The following is a 16,906-nucleotide window of genomic DNA, read 5'->3' on the forward strand; positions in this document are numbered from 1 at the left end:
CCCCTCTCTTCTTCAATCTAATAAATTCATGACTTTTTAAAAGTCCCTTTGCTGATATTTTATTGGAGTTCCAGGAGAAAGCAAACATGCATGTTTAATCCACTATGCTTGAGAATAAGTCCCACAAAATAATTTTTTAAAAATAAGTTTATATTGAACTGTTTTATGCCATGGAAGTGCCATTAAAGCCAGGCTTCTGCTTGGCTTTGTCGAGTCCCTGTCCCTTTCCTACTCTCCACAAAGCTGTACTCACAGGTCATACAGTGTCTTGGGCCTAGCACCTTGCTCGCCCCAGGTCTGGGCAGCTGATCTGCTGCCTCCCTCCCCTCAGTGCTCACAGAGCTGCCCACTGGGCCACAGGTGGTAATCTCTTTCAAAACAGGACTAACGCTGGGCGCAGTGGCTCACGCCTATAATCCCAGTACTTTGGGAGGCCGAGGTGGGCGGACCACTTGAGGTCGGGAGTTCAAGACCAGCCTGGCCAACACGGTGAAACCCCCGTCTCTACTAAAAATACAAAAATCAGCTGCGCATGGTGGCCCACGCCTGTAATCCTAGCTACTTAGGAGGCTGAGGCAGGAGAATTGCATGAACCTGGGAGGCGGAGGTTGCAGTGAGCCAAGGTCGCGCCACTGCACTTCAGCCTCGGAAACAAGAGCGAAACTCCATCTCAGAAAAAAAAAAAACAAAAAAAAAAAACAGGACTAACTCCCTCTCTGGGCTCTTCATCCTAGCACCTCCTACTTCCCTGGACCTTCCTTTCAGCTTTATTTCCCACCACCCCCACTTTGTTGCTTTTATCTTCTCAATCTCCAAAGGCTTCTTCCCTCATTTAAAAAAATAAATAAACAAAAAATAATTGTAAAGAAACTATAGGCGGGTTCAGTGGCTCACACCTGTAATCCCAGCACTTTGGAAGGCCAAGGAGGGCAGATCACTTGAGGTCAGGGTTTGGGACCAGCCTGGCAAACATGGTGAAACCCCATCTCTACTAGAAATATAAAAATCAGCTGGACATGGTGGCATGCGCCTGTGATTCCCAGCTACTCGGGAGGCTAAGGTAGGAGAACCACTTGAACCCAGGAGGTGGAGGTTGCAGTGAGCCAAAATCATGCCACTGCACTCCAGCCTGGGAAAGAGAGCAAGACTCTGTCTCCAAAATAAAAGAAAAAGAAACTATCATTGCAGCATGGTGGAGCAGTTACTCCAATAAGCCCTCCTGTACAAAACATCTAGTTCTTGGCTAAAATAACACTTTTTAGTGCATTGACGGGCTTCCCAGAATGTAAAGCAAATTTCTAAGGACTCCAACCCTATAACCAAAAGAACAACCTACAAGCAAATAAATGGACTTGAATCCAGAGTAAAACACTGAGAAGTAAGCAAATGCTAAGATAGGTAACCCTGAGGATGAATGCCAGTTAGAATGAAGCCCACTGACTAAGCCTCAGTCAGTGGCAAGGAATGGGGCCTGAACCTGAGACTCCACATTAAGTCAAGAATTGCTGCAGGATGCTAACATGGCATCAGGTGTTACAGGCCCTGGATCCCTGTAGAAGCAAATGCAAATCTCTCCCTTATTTGGAGCGTCAAATAAGATCAAACAAGGCTAAGTGTGGTGGCTTATGCCTATAATCCCAGTGCTTTGGAAGGCCAAGGCAGGAGGATTGCTTGAGGCCAGGAATTTGAGACCAGCCTGGGCAACATAGTGAGATCCCATCTCTACCAAAAATAATCTTTAAAAATTAGCCAGGCTTAATGGTATGTGCCTGTAGCCCTAGCTATTCAGGAGGCTGAGGCTTCAGTGAGCTGTGACTATGCCATTGCACTCTAGCCTGAGTGACAGAAACTCTGTCTCAAAAAAATAATAATAATAATACAATCAATGACATCAAATACACAAGGAAACAAGCCATGAGAAGCGTTTCCAAAAACAAACAGCAGATTTAGGCCCCTAAGGATTTAAAATATTGGATTTATGAGACGCCAAATGTGAAATAAATATCAGTATTACCTTAGCAAGAATGGGGTATAATACCAAGCCAGAGGAAAGAAAAACTCACATTGAAGGCAAAAGGAAAATGGAAACAATTTTGTATTACTTCATAGTTTTGCCTAGGGCTGGCTTTGTGCCCTTTGACTGATTCTCAAAGGCATGGACTAATGGAAGAGCTATCCTCATATAATAATACAAATTCTCCCTAACAATCTGCTACCACATCATACATAGCCTATGGGAAAATGTTCAAATACAAAATCCTCACAAATTTAGATTACAAACTAAGAGCTTACTGACAGTCACATTACTCTCATAAAGACTGCTTCACTGAAAATGCCAGCAATATCCATGTGATCACAGCAGTATTACAATGGATTGGAATAAAGAAAAAAATGCTGTATGTGGAATAAGCCAACATACCTAAGATGCCTCAGTTGACTTTGCTCAATTGTTTGCAGATGGCCCTCTACTTTTGTAAATTCGACCTTCAAACAATCTGTACCACTGTATATTATCGACCCCAATCTTTCATATACCTAAATCAGATATCATATATCAGCTGATAAATGGATGTCTTCAGCTACTGCATGGTGATGCTCCATTTTTCCCCCTTTCAACAGTATCTCTGTAATCATTTAATTTTATTGCTCTTTTATCAACTGTAAAAAGAAATTGGTAGAAAATATAAAAAGGGCTACAGTAGAAATCTCAAACTAACAACATGGAAGACTAAGGTAAAAATAATTACATATGCCAAAAACAGAAAGTTTTTAGTCTTAAAAGATATTCATTGGACTTAAGCTGGTGGACCAAGAGTAGGCTCAATTATAAACACTAAAGAACATGTATAGGGCCGGGTGAGGTGGCACATGCCTGTAATCCCAGCACTTTGGGAGGCCGAGGCAGGCAGATCACCTGAGGTCAGGAGTTCGTGACCAGCCTGGCCAACATGGCAAAACTCCGTCTCTACTAAAAAAATACAAAAATTAGCCAGGCATGGTGGCAGGCACCTGTAATCCCAGCTACTCAGGAGGCTGATACAGGAGAATTGCTTGAACCTGGGAGGTGGAGGCTGCAGTGAGCCGAGATTGCACCACCGCACTCCAGCCCGGGTGACAGGGCAAGACTCTGCCTCAAAAAAGAAAAAACCATGTATAAAATCCTGAACTGTCAACTCTGTATAAAGGAAGCATATATTCACAATGATAGGTTCAAATTTAAAAAAAAGAAAGAAAAGGTCTGTCAGTATGCGGACAGAATCACTGAGAGATTACCACAGAGATGGCTCTTTCAGTGAGATAACCATCTTGATAAAGTGGCCTATGGTTGAAAAAGTGTCATTCTCCCACTACCCTTACATTAGGTTACCTAGGATGCACAACAAAAAACCTTGCTTCTCAAGCTTGGACAAGGGTGGGGGGTGCAGGGATACTCTGAGATTCGGACCCCAAAATAAATACAGTATATCTCTAAAATGCATAAATTCACTTAATGGTATATAATGAAAAATAATTTTATATTACAATAAAAATGATATTGTTACAGGACAGAGAAATATGTTACAGGAAAGGGGTCCCAATCCAGACCCCAAGACAGGGTTCTTGGATCTCGTGCAAGAAAGAATTCAGGACTAGTCCGCAGTGCAAAGTGAAAGCAAGTTTATTAAGAAAGTATAGGAATGAAAGAACGGCTACTCCAGAGACAGAGCAGTCCCCAGGGCTGCCAGTTGCCCATTTTTATGGTTATTTCTTGACTATATGCTAAACAAGGGGTAGATTATTCATGCCTCCCCTTTTTAGACCATATAGGGTAACTTCTTAAGATTGCCATGGCATTTGTAAACTGTCATGGCGCTGGTGGGAGTGTAGCAGTGAGGACGACCAGAGGTCACTCTCGTGGCCATTTTGGTTTTGGTGGGTTTTGGCTGGCTCCTTCACTGCAACCTGTTTTATCAGCAAGGTCTTCATGACTGGTATTTTGTGCCAACTTCCTATCTCATTCTGTGACTTAGAATGTCTTAACTGTCTGGGAATATAGCCTGGTAGGTTTCAACTTAATTTACCCAGCTCCTATTCAAGATGGAGTTGTTCTGGTTCCCATGCCTCTGACAATATCATGTTAAATAAAGTAAAAATATGCATATTTTGTAGGACATAATACAAAACAAAGTGCTGGGTTTGCAGGTATTGAGTGGGCTATGCTCTTGGGCCCTGTGAGGATAAACATTCACTCCATTCTTGCTGCTAGCACTTCATGGGAAGGTTTGCAACTTACCAAGCAGAACTATGTTTTTGGTACTACTGGCATCACAAACATGAAGGCCAGCATTAACAAAACTAACACACGCAAGACACAATTCTAATTAAAAGCTCTAACTTCAGACATCAGTATATATTTAACAAATATAGAAGGCTAATGATCAAAATAGTAAATTAAACATATCCATCTCTTGAAACTCAAACTCAATGTATAAAGCACAAGCTCTGAAAATCATGCTAAATGATAAACAATAACTGTGAAAGATGATGGAGTGGTTTGGGAATAGTTACATTAAATTAATTAGATTCTACATAATTCTCACAAATATTCCCTCCTAGAAAAAAATTAAGTATATAACATTCAAAATACCAAAATTCTGCAGTATCTCTCACACACCAACTTAGTTAACTTCCTCAAAATCCTTGATTAAGTCTATACTATAACATACAGTTATATGGTAGTCAGAGAACATAATGGTCAATCCCAAAAGAAGATCAAAACCAGCAAAAAATCTAGCTATATTCAGAAACAACTTAGAAGGTCTTATGTTCCTTTCCTACTTAGTGACTGAGAAAGAGACAGAAAATGTATTTTGCCTGTGAAAGTTTAGGGGGAAGAGGAAGCAGTACCTGTTTTTCCAGTACCACTAATCAAATGTGGAGTCAAAGGGACTTTTATTATTGAAATAAATTTTGGTGAAATGACAAATGCTCAATCTCTAAAAATATTAGGATGGTTCAGTTTGCTTCCTGTGCCTCAGCTCCCTTTTCCAAGGTAACTTAATGAAAGGTAGCTTCAATAAAATTTGGCTGCCTAGGCCAGGCCCAGTGGCTCACACCTGTAATCCCAGCACTTTGGGAGGCCGAGGTGGGCAGATCACATGAGGTCAGGAGTTCAAGACCAGCCTGACCGACATGGTGAAACCCCTGTCTCTACTAAAAATACAAAAGTAACCGGGCATGGTGGCACATGCCTCTAATCCCAGATACTTGGGAGGCTGAGGTAGGAGAATCACCTGAACCCAGGAGGCAGAGGTTGCAGTGAGCCGAGCTCGTTCCATTGTACTCCAACCTGGGCAACAAAAGTGAAACTGTCTCAAAAAAAAAAAAAAATTGGCTGCCTATCTTTTTTAGAGCAGAATCTCAAAAGTTCAACAGGAATTACTTCAGAGTAGAAAGCACAGAATCCAAGAAAGGAATGGCTGATCTACAGTGAAACTGGAGAGTTGTTTCCCCTGAGAAGACAAGGTAAACATTTTTATCCAAGGGAAATACTCATGGGGCAGCCCCTAAACACCTGGGGCTCTCACAGTTACAAAGTGGGAAAGGGGAAAAGACACACACACACACACACACACACACACACACACACACATCTATACCTGCCTTGGGCTTTAGAAGAAAAAAAAATATATATATAAACATATATACACATATATATGTATATATACACACACACATATTCATTGTCATTTTATTCACCCTTTATAGGAAACTATTCTTAATAAATTATAACTTGGTACAGTATCTGAAATTTAACATTTTTTTAACAGCATCAAAGAGAATTTCAGTACCTATCCCCTTCCCCCCATCCCCCAAAGTTAATGAGGTAGTAATTCATACTAACTCGAAACTGGACAAAACAATAAGTGACCTTCCATGAAATGGTCTTCTGGGACAGAAGGGAAAATAAAAGATGACAGCAAATAAAACTACTAAAATTGATATGCTTGCTTTATTCAAGAATAATAAAGTTATCCACATTTTAACTATGAAATGTAGAATAATACCTGAGATACTGTGATGGTTAATATCGAGTGTCAACTTGATCGGATTGAAGGATGCAAAGTACTGTTCCTGGATGTGTCTGTGAGGGTGTTGCCAAAGGAGATCAACGTTTGAGTCAGTGGACTGGGAGAGGCATACCCACCCTCAATCTGGGTGGGCACCATCTAATCAGCTGCCAGGACAAATAGAATAAAGCAGGCAGAAGAACATGGAAGGAACAGACTTGCTGAGTCTCCCGGCCTTCATCTTTCTCCCATGCTGGATGCTTCTTGCCCTCAAACACTGGACTCCAGATTCTTCTGTTTTTGGACCCTTGGACTTACACCAGTGGTTTGCCAGGGACTCTTGGGCCTTCAGACACAGACTGAAGGCTGCACTGTCAGCCGTACTTTTGAGGTTTTGGGACTCAAACTGGCTTCCTTGCTCCTCAGCTTGCACAGGGCCTATTGTGGCACTTCACGTTGTGATCATGTGAGTCACTACTCCTTAATAAACTCCCCTTCATATATACATCTATGCTATTAGTCCTGTCCCTCCAGAGAACCCTAATACAATAACTTTCAAAGAAAAGTAGAACATATGATTTCCCTTCCCTGCAACCAGCCAACTATGTCATCTGTTGGAAAGAAACTTTAGAACACTTACGAAACAAACTTAATTGTGATATTTTTAATTCAGTATGCTCTCAAGGATGAAACTTGAATTTAAATACACTCAACCATATTTGTCCAGTATCAGTAGAGGAAAACAAAAATGTTTCCACATAAACAGAAAACAAAAGATTGCTGATACCTTGCTCAAGCATAAACTAGAGTTTGCTCATCTATCTGCCTATTTGGGGACAGGGCATATGTAAACTGCAGCAAATTCCATTTAGTCTACAAACTTCTGACCAAAGAAAATGAAGAGCTCTTGCCTGCTAAATGTTCTGCATGCCTTGCACACAGCATTGCTATGAGGCAGTAGTTTCCTGCCCTGTGATGTTTGCCACCTTTCAGTTTTCTCAAAACCTGCAGAACTTAGTGAGATTCGGACCTTACAGAAATGAAAGGCGATAGACTCCTTGGACATGAACCTGCCAAATGGCTATCAAGGTGGCCAGTCACAGAAAAGCTGTTAAAATGTTAGAAGATGGTAAAATCATATTTTCAAAGTGTGAGTCAAGAAGAATGTCCTTTTCTAATTTGGAAATACACTGAGGATAAGAATGAAGAAAAAGATTGCAGTAAAACAGAAATTCATATTCTATTTCTCCAAAACCGTTTCCTGATCTTGAAAGAGGCCATAAGGAGCCTAAAGAAGGATGAAATGACTGTCCTAAGTTGCTCAACAGTATGTGTAGAAAATTGCTCTACCATCAGGTAATGGGGTCTCAGAGGGAGAAGAGATAAATACACATGGTCACTCTGCTACTTGAGTTGAAAGTATTGTAAACTATTGTTTTCTTGTACCATGTCATTTCATTTGCTCAAAATGTAACATAATACCTTAATACATTTAAATGATATAACCAGAATTTCCATAAGATTTTTGCCATCTAAAAATAGTTTTAAGAAATGCTTGAATGCACAAAAGGTTAACTTTCCACAGAATCTTTTCTACTTCCCCATAATATTGTTTTTAAAAATTCTAGGCCGGGCACGGTGGCTCAGGCCTGTAATCCCAGCACTTTGGAAGGCCAAGGTGGGTGGATCACTTGAGGTCAGGAGTTCAAGATCAGCCTGGCCAACATGCTGAAACCCCATCTCTACTAAAAATACAAAAATTAGCTGGGCTTGGTGGAATGCACCTGTAGTCCCAGCTACTCAGGAGGCTGAGACAGGAGAATTGCTTGAACTCAGGAGGCAGAGGCTGCAGTGAGCCAAGATCGCACCACTGCATTCCAGCCTGGGCAACAGAGCGAGACTCCATCTCAAAAAAAATAAAAATATAAATATAAATAAAAATTCTATAATAGAATTTAAGAAATATTCCCCATAGACATGGATATACTGAAAAATCAGTACATTGTGATGTTGACCTGGATGAACAGTAACTCTTTTATACGTTTGTTTCCCTTTGTCAATATTTGGCTTTGACATTTAAAAACAGGTATTTAGCAACACAGTTGAAACCACAGTGAAAAATTACTCCTAGGTATATGAAAGTGTTATTATATATATGCATGAAATCCACATAGCACACAGACCTCCATTAAAAGTATACACATCTCAAAGTTCTCTCCCAATACCTGTTCCCACAAGAGATGTTAACATACGACCTTGAATCACACAGGTGACGCTGTCAGCCTGATGAGGGCAGAGATCTATTTTGAAAACAGAACTCGGAAAACTATGGGGCAACACTGCCTTGCCCTCAGAAAGGAAAGATTGTGTGAAGGGTAATCTTTCCCTGTATCTTCAGAAAAAGATGACACACTTTGGCATCATAAAACTGTCCTTGAAAATGTTACTTCTGATAAAGTGTCGTAGTCCCAAAGACACTCAGACCCAGAAGCTATTGCTGCACGCTATGAAAGTAACCTTTACCACAAAATCTGACTAGTTGGCTCCCTTAATAATATATTGACTTGGCAATGATATTTAAAACTGACACCTCTGTTTTCTGAAAGAAATACATATTTGTGTGAGTTTTATTTTTTATATTACTTTCTTCTTCATCCACATGCATGAAAGTCAAAATAAATGAAAGCTTCAACCCCACCAGCTTTCTTATTTAAAACGAAAAACAAAAACAAAAAACGCTTGAGTCTTGACTCATTTAAATTAATACAGAAAAAGAAAAAATGACAGTATAAGTTCATTTTAAAATGAAAATTATAAGGATAACTGGAATTTTCAAAATAATACTTTTATTCCTGAAATTCTATCCTTAAATGTTACACATGCTATATCCAGAACATCTTTAAAAACAATACTTACTGTAATTGCCAGGAGATTTTTCTTCATAAGTAAAATGAAGTTGTAATTCCTCCTCTGACATCTGACAGATGAACACTTTCAGCAAACAGCAAATAATAAACAAAGCATTGTGTGTCTGCCAAATGAAGATGTGGCTAGAAAGACCAAAATCATACAAGAATCAATATTTAAACATAAGCACCATAGTTTATTTCTAGTTCATGATTTCTTCCTGATTTGACAACCATTTTGTCCATCCTATTGGTAATATTAGGATAATGTCCATATCTTTTAATGGCTCATGATTTATTTCATTGTACCAGTGATATTATGTTTTACTTCATAGTTCATTCCATGTATTTTACATAGTGAATCTACTTAATAAAAATCTTTACTGATGACTGTAGGAATGACTGTTCTTTGTTCTTAATAGGTATACCACGTACATGCGATTAAAAGAGAAGAAAGCTACCAAAAAATTTTAAAAATTGTGGTAACATAAAAAGAATATATGCAAATATGTAACCAAAATTTTCAATGAGGCATTGCCAGCAGCACAGTAAAATACTTTTTATTTGTATTAATGACCATGAACTCCCAAGAAAAACTTTATTGGATTCAATGTAATTTGTTTATAAGCAAGACAATGCAAAATATTTTAATCTTTTTAGAGACTGACATCCAAACATGGTTTTGAAAAATGCTTCAGTGCATAAAAAGTTAACCTTCCATTGATGTAAAGAATATAACAGAAATAACTGCAACAGATGCAGAATGAAATAAAACTCAGACTAAGTCATCATTTAAACTAGATAGCAGCAGCAGTGATAATGGGGGGGAGGGGAATTACCTTCTTAATGATAATTACAGCATTATTCACCTTCTTAAAGAATATAATGTAAAGATTGTCTAAAAAGCTGAAATCAGATTCCCAAACCTATAATCTCACCCCAGTGACTTAAACACTAACCTAAAACCTCTCTACCTTTTTTCCTTAATAATGAGAATAATTCCTTCACAGAGATTTTCAAAAGACCACAGTCCATTTCCATCAATAAATGAAAACTAAAATTCACATTGTTAAATATAAAGCAAACATGGTTTAATTAGCCAGCTTACTTCTGACATTCTGCTGAAAGTTTTAGTTCTTTGGTTCTAGAAAGGAAGACCTTAATTAGTGCACCAAGATTTCCTGTTCGAGGATTGTTTTCAACTGCAAGAGAAGAAAAGGTTTTAAAAAGTTAAATTTAAGAACTAAAATCAAAGTGAGCTTATCGTAACATTTATAAAACCAAATGTCATATTAAAATTGCTCAGTGACCAACTTTACTGTTAATTTCATACCTAATTAGAGAACTAAGCAATGAGAGAAACTGCTGCTCTTGGTCTTAATTCTGAACATCAAAAACTGATTTGCAAAATGAAAATGATAGAAACAGTACAAGTAGCCATCTTATCTCAGAATCCAAAATCATAAAGGAAAAAATAGTTAATAGACACATTCAACTTACACACTAAATCTTTCTCTAGAAAGGAGATTTTTAAAAACTCAAAAATTGATCATCTATGTCTCCAGTATATAGAATATAATAAACTATAAAAGTTTATTAAATCTAAAACACTCTTCAGATTACAAATCATTTGAATGAAAAATTAAGAAAACATATCAACAAAGCAGTGTGGCTAGAAGGGGAGCTATTTGACCAGACAAAACTTTAAAGAATTTTTTTTTAACTTTAAACGATGGGCATTTCAGCAACTGTATCAGGAATCAGAAGATTTAGTTTCTAGATCCAGGTCTATAATTAACTGAACACTGAATCTCAGACAAATCACTGTACTTCTCCAACCTCAGTTTTCTCATCTGTAAAAGAAACAACAGCTAACATATGCTGAACAACATAGAGTAGGTGCTTTACATGCATTAACTCATTTAATCCTCACACCAACCCTCCAGGAAAAGCACTAGTATCACTTCCATTTCACCGATCCTCACCTGGAGGTTGTTACTTGCTCAAGGAAACATCCTTATCAACTGGCTCAAATCTTTGACTTTAAACTGCTAGGTTGAAGCAACCTCTATAATCAAGAAATTGGACTTAAGGAAACTATAAAGCTCTATTGGGCTGCACAGCAAGTCACAGAAGCTAAGAATTCATCAGAAGGGAGAGACTATTTTGTAGAACCTTCCATCTGACTGATGAAGAGACAGGCTCAGAAAGGCTAAGCGCTGAGCTTAAAGTCAACAATATGTTAGTAGCAAACACAGTCTTTTTCCTTGACCAATGGTTTTCAAAATGTGAGATTCCAGAGTCCTGGATAATTGTTTCTCTTCTGAAGTATTTTTAACCTAGTTTGAAAACTGGAAATGCAAACACTCAAACACACTGACTTAGGCTGCCAGGAAAGTTCATTCTTATGCAGATCTGGGAATTTCGCATATATTTGAACTTCTTTTTTTTTTAACGTAGAAACAGGGTCTCGGTCTACCACCCAGGCTGGACAGCAGTGGTGCAATCATAGCTCTCTGCAACCTTGAGCTCCTGGGTTCAAGTGATCCTTCTGCCTCAGCCTCCCAAGTAGTTAGTGCTACAGGCATGTACCACCATGCCCAGCTAATTGTATTTTTTGTAGAGATGGTTTTGCCCTACGTTGCCCAAGCTGGTATATTTGAACTTACTGAAATGTGTCAAGATTTGAAAAAAATGAAGTTTTCCAGAATATTTTTTTAAAATTCAGGCCCATACATATATATTTTAAAATATTATACATGGGAATAAGTACAGCATTACAGCATACCTGCATTGTGCTTACTAACTGCCAAGCTCACTCCCTGCTGCATATATATTTTTGTCATGACTTAAGAGTCTATTCAAGTAACTGCCTAACTTTCTAACTGTGATAAAATGTCAAGCACTTTGCTATTCCAAGCGTGGCTCATGGACCGGCCACAACAGCATTATCTGAGAGCTTGGTGGAAGTTCAGAATCCTAGGTCCACCATACTCCTAACTGAAGCTGACAGTACTTCTCAAAGTTTAATGTGCATTTAAATCACAAGTCATTCTTATTTAAATGCAAATGGACTGCACATGTGTGAAATGTGCACTGAGATTCTGCATCTCTACCATTCCCCGGTGACATCCACTACTGCTGCTGCTGGCTGGAGAATCCCACTGTGAGTAGCAAGGTGCAACATTTGTTGTCAATCAGCGGAGTTTTTATCCAGCCTTCACAATCAAGAATAGATATGTGATCAGACAGTAGATAATGTTAAGAGTTTCACTTTGAAACAAAAATGTCCTATTCCTCTTTAAAGCTTTAGGGTTAATGAAAGAATACCCAGAGACCTCAGGATAAACTTTTTAAGAAAAAAAAAAAAAGAATAGTTAAGGTTTGCAAACGCATCTCTGTGGGACTTAATATTATCTAGCTATTGTAAATCCAAACAAAATGCTGAAACAAACTAAGCTGAGAGTAACATGACTACAATCACCACTCAGAATCCCAACTTTGAAATCTTTGTTCATTCAACAGCCCCCTTTATTACTGAATGGCCTTCTAATTGTTGAATGTATAAATGATTAGCTATTTAAAAAAAACAAAACAAAACATCTTGTGTTTTTGGAAAGAGTAACCAGACTACTTGATTGATGTAATTAAAGCGCCGTGTACCTTCTTCACTGATTCACTCAATCAGCATGTATTTATTGAGCTACTCATATGTGCCCACACTGTTTCAGATACTAAGGAGATACTTGTAAAGAGAACTCCCTGTCTTCATGGAGCTTACCTACCAAGACAGTTAAAAAGTTTCCATGATACTCTTTTGGATAAGATGAAGATTAGGGCAATAAGTTAATAAAATTAAATACACTCAATGATTTTAAACAATACTCCATGGTAGATTCAAGATTCCAAAATATCTCAATGGTAGAAGAAAAGAAATTTTACATGATCACAGTTAATTGGTGCAAATAAAATGCTATGTTGAAGCTGAATGAGCTTCGGGAGCCAGAGTAACAACACAGGAGGTCCGACAGGAAAGCAGAAAACTGTAATGGGACTAGATTATAGACTCTGACAAAGTTCAAATCTCAGTTCCACCACTGACCAGCTGTAGAACACTTGGCAACTTACCTAACTGGCCCCTGCCTCAGTTTCCTCATCTGTAAAATTAAGATAACAAGAGTGCTTAATAAAGAGCTAACTTACCTGATGCTAGAGCTTGAACTTGTAGCAGTCTGTTAACTAGTGATGTTTGTGTAAAGAAGGGAATGCCCCCATCCCTACAAGAATTCAAGCAAAGTTTGGGTAACATTCAGATAAGGGTATTGTAGACAGGATTTCTGTTTGAGATGAGAGATTAAATTTGCTTCTAGACCCTGAAACAAACTTTTCTAAGATCTCACCGAAAGACTCATGAGCTCTAAAATCCAACAACCAATGTAGAGAAAATACAGAGGAGAGAGGACAAGATGACCCCACGCAGGGATACAATGAACAAAATCTACGTTGTGGGAAACTCCACCACCCATTTTCTTCAATAAATACACTGAGAGAGGGAAAAGAAGAAAAAGACAGATGAAAAGGGAAACTTGCTTTGAAAAGAAATGTAAAGACATAACCAAAAATAATGTGTGAACTTATTTGGCCCCCAATTCAAACAAAATGAGACAATTACAAATTTGAACACTGAATATTTTGTGATATTAAAAGTTGTTTTTTTAATAAGATAGTGGTATATTTTTTTTAAGAATCCTTATTTAGAGATACATATTCGGCCTGGACAACACAGCAGCATACGGTGGAGGGAGAGGTAGAAAGACACTGATACAGATGTTCAATCTGGGAACTTCCAAATTCCCTCATACCCCAAAGCCAAGAAGTGAGGATAATGAAGGTCCCATTTAAACTAAGAAACTTGGACAAATAAAACCTTCTTGGGCTCTATAAATTAGGTTGGGAAACTATATCAACTTGCTCTCAAACTAAAATAACAGCAGATTCAACAAGCATCTATAGGATCTACATAAGCAACAGAGGAAATAAACACAGCCTCTCTGGGAGCAAACAATGCAGCTTCATGGGTTACACCCCATCCCCTTACTCTGCTTTATTTTTCTGAACAGCCAACATTGTATAAACCAGATATATTTATTTATTCTCTGGTTCCTCAGTGAAATAGACAGCTCCATGAGGTCAGAGACCCGGGTCAGTGTTTTTTGCAGTCACAGCCCAAGCTTATAGGATAATGCCTGTAATATAGTAGGTGCTCCATAAATATGTGTTAGTTTAATGAAAAGGAGAAAATAACAACAACAGCAACCAGAGGATAAGAAATGAGTTACGCTGAAACCTCAGAAGAAAAGCTAAATCAAAATTGCCAAAAGAATTTTAATACACAGCAATCAACAGTAGACAACAGGAAAATTAATCACCTATTTTTTAAAAAAGAACAGAAATCCACTGGGGGAAATGCATGTAATGAAAAGAGAGCAAGCCAGGCACAGTAGCACACGCCTGTAATCCCAGCACTTTCAGAGGCCAAGGTGAGAGGATTGCTTGTGGCCAGGAGTTCAAGACAGCCTAGGCAACATCACAAAACCCCATCTCTACACAAAATACAAAAATTAGCCAGGTGTGGTTGTGCATGCCTATGGTCCCAGCTACCCAGGAGGCCAGGCAGGAGGATTGCTTGAGCCCAGGAGGTTGAAGCTGCATGATCACACCACTGCACTCCAGCATGAGCGACAGAGTGAGACCATGTCTCCAAAAAAAAAAAAGGCTGGGTGCAGTGAGTCACACCTGTAATCCCAGCACTTTGGGAGGCCAAGGCAGGAAGATCACTTGAGGTCAGAAGTTCAAGACCAGCCTGGCCAATATGGTGAAACCCCATCTCTACTAAAAGTACAAAAATCAGCCAGGCATGGTGGCGCATGCTTGTAATCCCAACTCTTTGGGAGGCTGAGGTGGGACAATGGCTTGAACCCAGGAAGTGAAGGTTGCAGTGAGCAAGATTGCGCCACTGCACTCCAGCCTGGGGGACACAGCAACACTCCATCTCAAAAAAAAAAAAAAAAAAAAAAGAAGAGAGCAGCCTGACATTAAAAGACCTACAAACGACTAGAAATGATTAAGAAATAAACTAAAAATGCAATAACAGCTAAAACATACACTACAACAGTAAAAGAGGAGAAGTGGCAGTGTAGAAAACATTGAAATCAATCATACAAAGGAAGAAATATGAGAAAAGAACAGAGACAAAAAGATAACAGAAAGTAAAGAACAGAGATCCAACCTGAACATTACAGGTGATCAAGAGGTAGGGAGAAGAAACTAAAACACAAAATCAGAGCTATAATGAAAAAAAGAAAAAAAAAAAACTTCTGAACTGAAAAAGATCTTCGTACACCAATCAAAACGCCTCATCAAATTATAGGAAAAACCATAAAGAGAAAAAGCATAATGAGAAATATTTATCACCAAGGGTTAAAGGAAAAAGTCTCATGAACAAAAAGCAAAAAAAAAAAAAAAAAAAAAAAAAGACAAATGAGGCCACAGAACTTGGAGATATCCATAGGTTAAAATGCCAAAACAAGAAGTGAGGATACCCGGCTCCTGAAAAGATTGTATTTATATGCCAAAGGGCTAAAGAGCACACTCTTGCAGGAGAGGACGGTACAGCTGCTTTTTTACCCTTTATAAAGCTGGCAAACGTTTTTCCTCATCCCTCACCTACAGGGAGTCTGACTATCATAAAAAACAACTGACCTGGCTCTCACCACATCATCCTAGTGGGTTAAGAACTAGGACAAAGAAGGACCAATGGACGTCTTATTTACTGTGAAGTATTTAATAAGAAATCTGGGCTGGGCACAGTGGCTCAAGCCTGTAATCCCAGCACTTCGAAGGCCAAGGCGGGTGGATCACCTGAGGTCAGGAGTTCTGAGACCAGTCTCACTGACATGGTGAAACTCCAACTCTACTAAAAATACAAAATTAGCTGGGTGTGGTGGTGCATGCCTGTAATCCCAGCTACTTGGGAGGCTGAGGGAGGAGAATCACTTGAACCCAGGAGGTGGAGGTTGCAGTGAGTGGAGATCACACCATTGCACTCCAGCCTGGGCAACAAGAGCAAAACTCTGTCTCAAAAAAAAAAGAAATCTGATCCAGAAAACCTTATGTGTACATTCAGGAAAAAAGTAATAAAGCTAAACACAAAAAGCCTAACAAAAATAATGGCCAGTGCTTTGGGAGGCTGAGGTGGGAGGCATGCTTGGGGTCAGGAGTTCAAGACAAGACTGGATAAGAGTGTGAGACCCTATTCCTTAAAAAAAGAAAAAAAAAAAAGGCAATGAATTTCCCAAAATTGTTGAAAAACATTAATCTACACATCTAAGAGATGCATGCCACCATGCCAGGTTAATTTTTATTTTTCTTCTTATTTTGTAGAGACAGGGTCTTGCTATGTTGCCCAGGCTGGCATCTAACTCTCGGCCTCAAGCAATCTTCCTGCCGTGGCCTCCCAAAGAGCTGGAATTACAGGTGTGAGTCACCATGCCTGGCCAAAAAACTCTTTTAAAAGGCAAAGAGAGCACCTTACAAGCAGCAGGAAAAAATTTCTCATGATTTTCAGGGGAACAATAATACAATTAACGTCAGATTTATCTGAAAAAATAGAGACCAGAAGGCAGTAGAATAATATGTTCAAAGTGCTGAAAGAGAAAAAAAATGTTAACCAAGAATTCTATATCTAGAAAAACTATCCTTTGAAAATGAAGGGATCAGGAGAGAAAGAAACAACTTTACACTGAAGAAACTTGATAAATAGTACCTCAGCCAAGTGATCAACATCAACACTATCAGTGATAAGTCATATTAATAGCATGTCCCCTTGATACGGTGTGTTAAGAACAGCACTTCACCTCCATGGTCTTCCTTCCACAAACCTATAACCCC

At 38.8% G+C, this 16,906-nt stretch overlaps 1 protein-coding gene across 41 annotated transcripts in view; it reads right to left on the minus strand.

Annotated features, from left to right (window-relative positions):
* DYM (dymeclin) overlaps positions 1–16,906 on the minus strand; it is a 411,306-nt gene that overhangs the window by 321,692 nt on the left and 72,708 nt on the right. For all 41 annotated transcript variants that reach the window (XM_034943670.3, XM_055102685.2, XM_034943660.3 and 38 more), the window contains 2 exons: positions 10,065–10,158; positions 8,967–9,100 (listed from right to left, as the gene is read on the minus strand). In XM_034943670.3, the coding sequence (XP_034799561.1) occupies positions 8,967–9,100; positions 10,065–10,158 (228 nt within the window). The remainder of the gene's footprint in view (positions 1–8,966; positions 9,101–10,064; positions 10,159–16,906) is intronic.

The sequence above is a fragment of the Pan paniscus genome, chromosome 17, assembly GCF_029289425.2.
Source record: "Pan paniscus chromosome 17, NHGRI_mPanPan1-v2.0_pri, whole genome shotgun sequence".
In the NCBI taxonomy this organism is placed as follows: domain Eukaryota; kingdom Metazoa; phylum Chordata; class Mammalia; order Primates; family Hominidae; genus Pan; species Pan paniscus.